At 53.5% G+C, this 10,451-nt stretch overlaps 1 protein-coding gene across 1 annotated transcript; it reads right to left on the bottom strand.

The window, feature by feature from the left end:
- Positions 1–285: 285 nt before the first annotated feature.
- LOC132658638 (protein PFC0760c-like) lies at positions 286–9,706 on the bottom strand. The gene is made up of 6 exons (XM_060406586.1): positions 9,666–9,706; positions 6,753–6,808; positions 4,228–5,079; positions 2,993–3,031; positions 1,797–1,868; positions 286–364 (listed from the first exon to the last, which is right to left on the bottom strand). The coding sequence occupies exons 1-5, from the start codon at positions 9,704–9,706 to the stop codon at positions 1,828–1,830; spliced, it is 1,029 nt and encodes a 342-aa protein (XP_060262569.1). The 3' UTR covers positions 286–364; positions 1,797–1,827.
- Between the last annotated feature and the right edge of the window lie 745 nt (positions 9,707–10,451).

Raw genomic sequence — 10,451 nt, forward strand, 5'->3', positions numbered from 1 at the left:
ATGGGAGGCCAATAGGCCTCTCAGCCCTTTTTACTCAGGACTGGAAGTTCTGGGCATTGCTCTGGAGAAAAAATGTCCTGACATCCTTGAGATGACCATGCAGGGAAAATGCATGGGCTCCATGTTGAGAATTATCTGGAGGCTCATGATGTCCAAGCCTCCATGTTTTGGGCCTTCCTCTTAGCAGATGCCCCCACAAGGCTCTCTGAACCACAGTCACAGGCAGTAACTGTCAAGACCAAAGACAAGACCCAAGCCCATGGGGAGCACACTGTACCCAGCTTACCATGTCCCTGGATGGACACCACATCAACGGCACCAGGCTGCAGCGCTGAAGAAAGTTATAAAAAACATCCAGTTTTCCCTGCAAAGCAGATGTGGTTGTGAGGAAGCTACAGGCACAGACGCTGCCTCCAGATGAGCAGCATCGCCTCCATCTCCCACAAGTCCCCAAGGCTGTGTCCCCACACCCTGGCTGAGGCAGTGCTGCAGGCTTCACCTGGGGGAGGGGGCTGGAAAACCTTTTGTGTTTGTTGGGAGATGGACTTTGTGGATCACAGACTGTATTGGATTCTGGAACAAATCAGTGCTTTTAGTGTAGGAGATGTTGGGGCTGCTTTTGAAAAAAAAGAAAACAAACGTCAAAGGTTGGAGGAGGTATGCAGTAGCCAAGGAGAGGTCCTCAAGGAGAAACATGGTGGGTGTGGGGACTGAGCAGGAGGTGAAAGAGGGGGAAGAGGGCCTGCATGTGGGGACAGAAAGGGAGAAGGCAGGGGAGAGACCTGCTCCCTGCTCAGGGGGAAGGGTCCCGATACTGGGGTGAAAGAGAAAGATGAGGAAAGCAAAGGACAGGCCAGAAAGTGGACCTGGTGGGGTAGGATGTGGGGCCAGGCCTCTGAGTGGGAACAAGTCCCTGGCTGATGGCTTCCTCCCTCTTGGAACGCGAACTCTGGCTTTCCTGGGCCCCCACAGTGACTGTCAGAAGAGACGTGGGGCTGGCCTTTCAGCTACCATTTGAAGCTCCCAGGAGGAAGCAATGGATCCCACAGGGACAGAGGCAGGACCAGGTGGAGGAAGGCAAAGCTGAACCCGGAGATCGTGGTTCGTTCTTCCTCAAACCTGCCACCTGGGGCCCTCCCTGTCGTCTCTCAGCCTCCTGTGAGTGGGGATCTCGGTCACTCAGGGGGAGGAAGTGTCCTCAGCTTCCCTCCTTCTGGTGTTTCCTGTCACCCCATCTCAGGCGCCACAAGACCCTGCAGTAAGGCCTTTGCCTCTCTCACTGAGCAGACGGGGGCTGTGGGCACTTCCCACAGCTATTTTAATGGTGGTAGGATCTTGGCTCAGAAGTTTCTTTTTCTTTCGCTTTTTTCCCCTGACTTGTGTGTGGCTCTTTGTCATTGTTTCTTTCCTCTCATCCAATCACTCTCTGGTGAAACTCAGGATATTGTCAGAGCTGATGACAATCTCTGTGAGAACTAGGAATTGGCCAGCTATGAGTCAGCCACCAACATCCAGAATCCTGGGCCTGCTCAAGGGGAACAGCTGGTGCTGGGACAGCTGGAGGCAGCGAGTTCATGAACATTCAACTCTTTGTCTCACCCTGAGCCACTAGGGTGGGAAGAGCTGCTGGATTTGCTCTGTCACCAAGTGGCGGAAGACCAGAGCCCATTAAAGCTCATGTCCATCCAGGCCAGGTCTTTTAGGCCCAAGTCCATGTGGATCGATCTGGCCCCCCTGCTCCTCCAAACCTCTAGCCTTAAGGGTGTCATCCTTCCCTTCCTATGAGTGCTTCTCACCTCCATCTGGCTTATCCTGTCTTCTTGGCACTCACAGCGGGAGACAATCACTGTGGTCTGTACAGGGCATGGCTGTGAGAAAGAGAAATAATTGTCTGAGTCTTTGTCTGACAGCTCCTGGGTGCAGACACATGACATCTGTTGCCCTGGCACCTGTCAAGTACCGGCCACTCAGCAAATGTTTGTGGGAGAATCAAGGACAGATGAGCAGCTCCCGGCACAGGAAGAGTGGCCTCCATCTGTGAACACACCAGCTCCATCTGGCTTACAAAGACGCCTCCTCTCCAAAGATCAACAAACTTCATCCTGTCCCCATGGTTCCCAGAGGCCTCCCTGGTAGGGTAAGCCGGGTGCGAGGCTGCGCCATGTGACAGCGGCTGTCAGGGGTGCAGCAGCAGCAGGGGACAGGGCTGCACTCACCCACCTCGGGCAGACGCAGCCTCCAGGCCCCACTGCGGCCAGTGCTATCCCAGCCCTGCAGAGACCCTGTTGGCCACTAGACATCAGACCCAGGTCTCCCTTTCTTGGGACATGAGTCCCTACTCTACTTCTTATGGGCCCTGGTTTGGGTCCCCACCCTGGGTCAGTCACAGCATTTTCTCCTGGCCCTTTGTCTCTGCATTCATCTGGGCTGTGCCCCCCTCACAGCTCAATGCCAGGTAAGACGCCCTCCTCCTTCCTTAGTCCCCAGGCCCTAAGGGCCAACCCTGCCAAGACCTCCACCCTGAAATAAGACGGAGAAGGTCACAGAGACAGCACAACATGCATCGCGCGCGGGGAGAGACCAAGGCCCGGAAACCTGAGGACCCTTTTCCAAACACTCACCTGCGTCCCGGAAGGACCATCCTACAAACAGTCCTTTGGGAACTGACAAAAAGCTCATTGACTCCGGGAGGGATCATAGGTGTTTCTAAACAGGCCACCCCACATTGCTAATTCATTGATAAAGGCCCTATATCAGGTGGTGTTGGGAACTGGGGAATGGTGTTTTGCGGGTGACAGGTTGTGAGTCCATTTCTCATCTACATCCCTCTCTGCCCCCTGTCACCCTCTTCTTTCTGCCAGTTCTTTCTGCTCAGATAGGTGGGAGCTGGAAGGGTCGAGGGGCACAGCCCTGTACACATTAGGGGGCCTCACTGTGCAGGGCAGTGTGTGCATCACGTGTGCTCTCAACATCAGCCAAACACGTCACTCACTTTTTTTGGATTCTGGGCTGATGGTGGCTCCTTGATGACCTAGGATGTTAAAGAGACATAATTAATGTGGAAAGGGCATGGACAAGTCTGACTCAGCCATGCAGACATTGGAACTCTGCTCTGTAACAATAACTGGTCAAAAAACAGGCTTTAGGGTATCTCTTAGGTGCTCATGACCTGTGACTATCTTCCTAAGCCTTAGACTTCTCAGATTTCAAAGGGGAATCAATACATCCTTGTAGGGTCAAGGCGGAGAAAGGCAGGTCAAGGCCCGTGGTCCCTGGCAGAGGCTGCACATGGAAGTTTTCATCAGCAGCCCTGACATAATATGAAGACAAGAGAACACTCCCCACACGTCTCCCAGCTCCCCTTTTCTCCCATCCCCCTGTAGCCCTCCCTGCCTCCCAGCCCTCAGGGATGATGGTCCACCTCCATCTCCCTGTGCTTTCTCTCCTCACTTATCTCTTGCAGAAATCTGATCTGCTAGCTTCTATGCTGCTTTGCTTATCCTTCTCAGCTCTGCTGTTTCCTTTTCTTCACCGCTCTGGCCTGTGTCTTTGCAAGTCCAGCTGGCCATCCCCTTTGTCTCCCCTCCCTCCCTAGGGCCAGTCTCTACTCTTTTCATTATCAGGGCTCCTGACACACCCTCTGAAGGTGATATTTACCCTCAATGTCCCCCAGGTGCCAATACCAGACCAGACACTGGACAGTGAGCTCCTGTGGGCAAAGGTGGCGGCTGCACATCCTGGTGACTTATTATGGCTGATGAAGGAGTGACAGAAGGTACCAGAGACGGGCAGGGATCCATGCTGCTTCCAAAGGCACAGCCGCCTCTGAGGTTAGCCCTCTCCAGGCCAGCATCCTTCTCCCTTTGGGCCATCAGTGCCCAGGCAGACCCCTCTCCTTCCCCCAAACAGCAGGGACTCCAGGGGCTTTGGTCTACCTGAGTTCTTCAGGAGTCTGACTACTGTGGGGCAGCCTTGGTCTCAGGGGTCTGGACAATTCATAGGCCCCTTCCCTGTGAAGTTAAAGCATGAGGCAGGTGGCCCCCTAGAAGCCCAGGCTATGCCTATGCCCAGAATGGGAGGGTAGAGTCTGCACCTTGTTTGCTGGTGTGAGGGCCCTGGAGCTGATAGAAGCCTTCTCACAGGCAGGGTTCTGGGGCCAGCACGTGCCCAGCCCCTCAGGGGGTTGGTGAGGGCTGTGCAGAGGCTGTGCAGGCAGGGGTCACTCACCCTCTTGTAGCAGCAGATGCAGATAAGCAGCAACGGGATCACGACCAGGGACGGGACAAGTGTAGGGTACAAGAGAGGAACCGGGCTCGGGGTGACAGCGATGGACACTGGCGGCTCTGGGACAGCTGCACTTTCTGTGGTTGTGGTGGTCGTCGTGGTGGTGGTGGTGGTCGTCGTGGTCGTCGTCGTGGTAGTTGTCGTTGTGGTTGTGGTAGTTGTCGTCGTTGTCGTCGTTGTCGTTGTCGTAGTTGTAGTCGTCGTCGTCGTGGTCCTTGTCGTCGTCGTCGTCCTCCTTGTCGTTGTGGTTGTTGTAGTCGTCGTCGTCGTTGTCCTTCTCGTTGTTGTCGTTGTCGTTGTGGTTGTTGTCGTTGTTGTCCTCCTCGTTGTTGTTGTTGTCGTCGTCGTTGTCGTCGTCGTCGTCGTTGTCGTCGGTGTTGTTGTTGTCCTCCTTGTTGTTGTTGTTGTTGTCGTCGGTGTTGTCGTTGTCCTCCTCGTTGTTGTTGTCGTCGTTGTCGTCGTTGTTGTCGTCGTTGTTGTTGTCGTCGTCGTTGTTGTTGTCGTTGTCGTCGTTGTCGTCGTCGTCGTTGTCGTCGGTGTTGTTGTTGTCCTCCTCGTTGTTGTTGTTGTTGTTGTCGTCGTTGTCGTTGGTGTTGTTGTCCTCCTCGTTGTTGTCGTCGTCGTCGTCGTTGTTGTTGTCGTCGTCGTCGTCGTCGTTGTTGTCGTCGTCGTCGTTGTTGTCGTTGTCGTCGTCGTCGGTGTTGTTGTTGTCCTCCTTGTTGTTGTTGTTGTTGTCGTCGTTGTCGTCGTCGGTGTTGTTGTTGTTGTTGTTGGGATAGTGGTGGGCTCTGTAGGCTCATACTGTGGAGAGCACACATGCCAAAGCCCTGGGGTTAGCCTGAGCGACCGCTTCTTATGCACCCAAAATGCACTCCTCACACTAGACCCCACAATTCCCCTTCTCCTCAGGTTGCCTCATCTACAGGGCCCGTAGTGGGGCTAGGAGACCATGGCTGGTACCCGGAGAGCCCCTGTGGAGCCCTGGGCCACAGACCCCCACCGCCGGCCCTGCTCAGAGGCCCTCCCCAGAGCCCTGTCAAGGAAGCCCAGTCCTCTAAGGAGTGACAGCCCAGCCCTCACTGCCTGCCTCGGCTGAGAGCACTGGGGTTTTGCGAGGACCGCAAAAAGCTATGACACACGGATGGGCGAGGGAGGGCTGGGGGGCCCCTGAGGAGTGGGGGTGCAAGAGAAGAGGCGGGAGACCTGATCACCTACCCGTAGCTGCTCTCCCCCACTTCCCAGCTCTGCAACCTTGGGCAGAGCTACTCTCTGAGGCTCCATCTCACATCTGCGGTGAGGAAGTGCAGGCACTTGAAAGCATTAGAGAGAGGCTTTAGAAAGCCCAGTAGTACAGGACATGTCCACATGGGAGCTTAAGGAGTGAGCTCTGTTCTCTTGTTCATAACCCAGGGTGTGTATGCTGCATACATGGGCCTGCACTGCCCAGCTCTTCCCCACATCAACAGCTCTGCTGGACAGAAGCAGAAGGGAAGGAGATAGAGAAAGCCCCTGTCCAGGAAATAGGATTGCTGAAAGGAGAGGCCCAGTCAGGCTGAGAGTGACCCTTGCTGGGCCTGGAGCCACAGGCAGCTCCAGCATTCTCTTCTCAATGTGCCCGTGGACAGACAGCAGTTGGGTGGAGGGACTCCTGGTGGGAAATGTGGAGGTTCAGGCTCAGATCCTCAGGAGGATATGCAGGGGGTAGCAGAGACGGACACACAAGGACCATCACATTGAGGGAACCCACACCAGCTGGGACTGGACACAGGAGCAGTGGCATTAGGTACAAGCATCCGTCCTCCCAGAGAAATCTCACTCCAGGCCGACAGGCTCTATTATCCATGCCGGGCTGCCCCAGGCTAAGCAGCCTGGATGCTGAAGAGCTGGGGAAAGCAGCCCCTGGGAGCAGCATTTGTTCCCATTTCCTCCTCCTGAGCTGAGCCCCGCCCTCCCCACAGCCCTGCCAGCTCCCCAGGAACAGAGGGCAGAGCCCCCCTGCAGAGGTCAGAGCCAGTTTGCAGAGAGGGGCAGTGGAGGAGCATGAGAAAAGAGGAGAGGCAGAAGGGAGGCTGACGACCTCTGCAAAGTGATCACCTGTGTTCCCCAAACAGACTTGGGAGGCTGGGATTGTGAAGGTAATGAGTGGGTTCAGAGCCCTGCCTGCTGCTGCTGCACCCACGCAGTGAAGACACACTCTGGACATGGCCACAGCTGGTCCCACCCTCCAGACCCCTGTGCTTGGGACTCCAATTTGGAGGGCCTGGGAGTCTCAGAGGGCCTGGATTCTGTCTCTTAATATGCAGTGTCCCAGCCTCTTAGATTCACTCCAGCTGGAATCCAGGCTGGTGCCTGGAGTTATCCACCACAAGTCCTGGGCCAGGAGAGGTGGCAACGTGGGTCCAGGGTAGGCAGAAGCTCAGAACCATTTTTGGAGTTGCTTAGAGCTTGAGTTGGTTCCTTGCACATACCTTCAATGATACTTGGTTCACAGAGAAGGCAGTTTCTGTAGGACTTGGATAGCCAGCTGCACCCCGAGAAACTCATAGAGGCATTCCAGTGAATTTCACAAACCAGAGTTGTGCCAGCTCCCTGATGAAGAACTCAGGCACCAAACTGGCTGTGAAATGCTACCTGAAGTGCTTGTCTTCACAGATTACTTGCTGGCCCTTTCCTAATGGTGTTATGCCCCTGTCCTGCATCCCTGGTTGTCTCTCCCTCCCAAGCAGGTTCTCTTGCAGCCCAACATTCACTCACACAGTCCTTGCTGGTAATTTTCAGGCTTCGCTCACTCCAGGTATTTTCCCTGTTCAGAGAGTAATCAACGACGACCACCCTAAAGCATAGAAAGGGCAAATGGTGACAAGGGGACAATGACAGTTCTTGCACTTGTCTCACTCTGTTCTCCCCAGATGTCTTTATTGTAATGACTTCAAACATAAGGCATTTGGAGCTCCCAGGGAGCAGGAAGCATGGGCAAGGAAAGCTGATGCCCAGACAACATGAGATTGACCTCTGAAACGAAGGCAGAGCTAGCAGTGAGGAGCCCTGCCCGGGGTCAGATGCCCTCCTGACACAGACTAAGTCACTATGCGTCACCATCCTGACTCCGTATGTACACAGCCTGTTGGCTTCGTCTGGAAAAGCTTCCTGGAGTAAAGGTACCATCCCTGGGACATGCCATCTCCCACATCCTGCCCTCCTCAGCAGAGCCTGGGTCACGGCCCGCAGCGGATCCCTGAACGCCTCAGGGGATTATCAACCAGGACAGGGGTGGAGGACACCTGAGCCCTCCTGGAAACAGACGTGTGCTGCCCTCAGTAAATGGGGCATCCCACACTCTGGACTCCTCACGGTGGGGAAACCTGCCCAAAGAGCCCCGGGTCATAAACACTTACTGTCCAGCCTCAAGAAAAACATGTCCTAGGCAGACTAGTTTTTCTCCAGTCACTGAGTCAGGTGGCTTAGCTAAAAGACAACCATATGAAAAAGTGTCAATGGACTTCTCCACCCACCCACCCCTCCCCTTCTGCCTGCCCTTGGCAAGCAGAGCTACCGCTCTGGCAGAAGCAGCTTCTCTTCTCCGCCCTCTTCTGACACCCTACCGTGCACCAGGCGTGGTGCAGGGGCTCAGGTGTTTAATGGGAACAAGGCGGGCAGAAGCTTGCTCTTAAGGGCCTGACATTTGTGGCTCTAAAGAGGGAGACGGACAATAAAGTAACAAACAATGAAATGAATGCCAGAAAGAAAAGCGCCATGATGTCAATAATCAAGGGAAGGAACAGGGAAGGGAGTGGAAGGAGCAACTGCTTAGTCTTTTAGAGACACAATTTCTCTTTAAGAGAAAATGAAATATTTACACAGGGCATGATGGGATATCTGGGATTTGCTTTATAATAATTGATGGTGAAAATATGAGCGAAATCAGATCGGCCAGGGTTGATGATTATTGAAAGCAGGTGGGAGATCAGCCCTGGGATTTCTTTGGAAGGAATAATGCTAAAGCTCCAGTACTTTGGCCACCTCATGTGAAGAGTTGACTCATTGGAAAAGACTCTGATGCTGGGAGGGATTGGGGGCAGGAGGAGAAGGGGACGACCGAGGATGAGATGGCTGGATGGCATCACGGACTCAATGGACATGAATCTGAGTGAACTCTGGGAATTGGTGATGGACAGGGAGGCCTGGCGTGCTGTGATCCATGGTGTCGCAAAGAGTTGGACACGACTGAGCGACTGAACTGAACTGAACTGAAGTTTATTGAGGGGGAAGGATTTGTGTCTGAGGGGTAGAATGGTTGGGATTAGGGTGAAAAAAATCACAAGAAAATGTCATATAATCTCCACAGTGTCCACACAGCAGGGAGAGTGAGGTAATGGCAGCCACCTCATATACTGAGGGTCACAAGAACAGCATGTTTAAAAATTTCTTAATATGTGAAATCATGACACACTTATGAAAGACAATATAAAGCATACAGAAATGTTGGTTTTAAAATTAATCTTTGTTATGCTTTTCTGTATTTACTAAAAAGTTTTCCCAGATGTTTTAATCAGAGTAAAATATAAGGAGAGACTACCAAATGAATCCTCATTGGCGCTCATGGCAATCCTCAAGGCTCATGGCAATAAACAGTGCTGAGCCACCACTTCTGGTCAGCCTCCAACCACATGCAACGTGGCGGTCAGCAGAGAGCCCAGCAGGGATAAGCTCTCCCATGTGAGACCTCTGTGCTGGTCCACCTCAGAGAGAAACTGATGACACCATGGGTGAGGAAACAGTAATAGCCACCAAACCCAGAAGCAGTGTCTGAACACATTTATTGGATGATAGGCTGTTCCCAACCTTTTTCAAGAACTGTCGTCAGCAAGGCCAAAGACCCAGACCAGGCGGTCAGATCCGTGTGTCTGCCTTCCAGCTCTCGCTGTATCAGCTCCACACCATTGGGCCTCATTTGAGAACCAACTGAGATAGTGCATATAAGCCACTCAGCGCATAACCTGATGTAGCAGCTGCTCAATAAACATGAGTTCTCCATACAAATGATTGACTCGGTGCCAGCCACTCCTGAGAAAGTGCAGACCAAGGGAAATCTAACCCCTGAGGCCATGTACACCCTGCGTGGTGTGAGTGTGTGGAAATGGCAGAGCCCTGCCTGTTCTGTGCACCCATGTAAGGAGACGTGGTCCGGAAGTGTCCTGGTGGAGAGGACTTGCTCTGGGTTTACCAGATGGCCCTGGAATGAGGAGTCAGAGAACATAATATAATCATATCTGATCAATGTATCAGGGGCTGACTGGGAGAGTTGAGGAGGAAGAGGAAGTCCAGCTGCCCCCAGGCACTCTCTGGGGGAGGTCAGACCCACCTCTGTGATGAGGGCTCACCTCCTGGCCCCACTGTGGGCTTTCTCAGGCCGCTCCCCCATTGTGGAGGATATTTGTGCCTGAATATTTCCAAATAGTAGCTTTATGTATATGGTAGGGCTTAGTTAGTGCACCTACCCTACTGACCCCACTTTACAGTACAGATAATAGAGGCTGAGAACAGAACACTCATTAGGTCAAAATCACACATGTAAGATGGGCCTGAGCCAAGGCCCCAGGGCCCAGGTTGGCATCCTTTCTCAATCCCGGTGACACCACTCTCCTGGGAGAGCTCAGTGCACCTTGCACAGACTCAGGGCCCCGGGGCTGCCTCCACTTCTCACCAACAGACGCATAAGATTCAGGTCCTTTCTCTCGAGGGGAGGGAGGGCCAAGGAACTCATGGGAGGATGTAGCATGAGGGCAGAGCCAGCGCCCCAAGCAGGGCGGAGCCTTGGCAAGGGATAAGCCTGGATCCAAGGCTTTCTTGACTTGTTGGGGATTGCTCACTCCCCAGCCTGAGATGAAGGGCAAGGGGGCCAGGTTTCCTAGCCAGGTCCCTACCTCCACTTGTCCCCACTCCTTCTGTCCTCAGACTGTCTGAGGGAATGGTAAGGAAGGGATCTGATGGCTTGGTTGGCTGAGGGGATGCAGTGTGGTGGGGAAAGTTTGTCACTTAGAGGCACCAAGGTGGGTTACTTACTGTAGACTTTGCTTTTGTCCAATGTATATCTGCAAGTATATTCACTCATTTTGTCTGGACTCAGTTCAGGTGCATAAAATCCGAGATGATAGGGTTCTGCAAAG

This window comes from Ovis aries, chromosome 25, assembly GCF_016772045.2.
Source record: "Ovis aries strain OAR_USU_Benz2616 breed Rambouillet chromosome 25, ARS-UI_Ramb_v3.0, whole genome shotgun sequence".
In the NCBI taxonomy this organism is placed as follows: Eukaryota; Metazoa; Chordata; class Mammalia; order Artiodactyla; family Bovidae; genus Ovis; species Ovis aries.

Excerpts from the sequence above, each read along its gene's own strand:
- LOC132658638 (XM_060406586.1), bottom strand. The coding sequence starts at position 9,706 with ATGGGGGAGCGGCCTGAGAAAGCCCACAGTGGGGCCAGGAG. Across the intron at positions 5,080-6,752 it reads TGAACCAAGTATCATTGAAG|CCTACAGAGCCCACCACTAT; the intron begins GTATGTGCAAGG and ends CCACAGTATGAG. Across the intron at positions 1,869-2,992 it reads CAGCCCAGAATCCAAAAAAA|CCATGCCCTGTACAGACCAC; the intron begins GTGAGTGACGTG and ends TCTTTCTCACAG.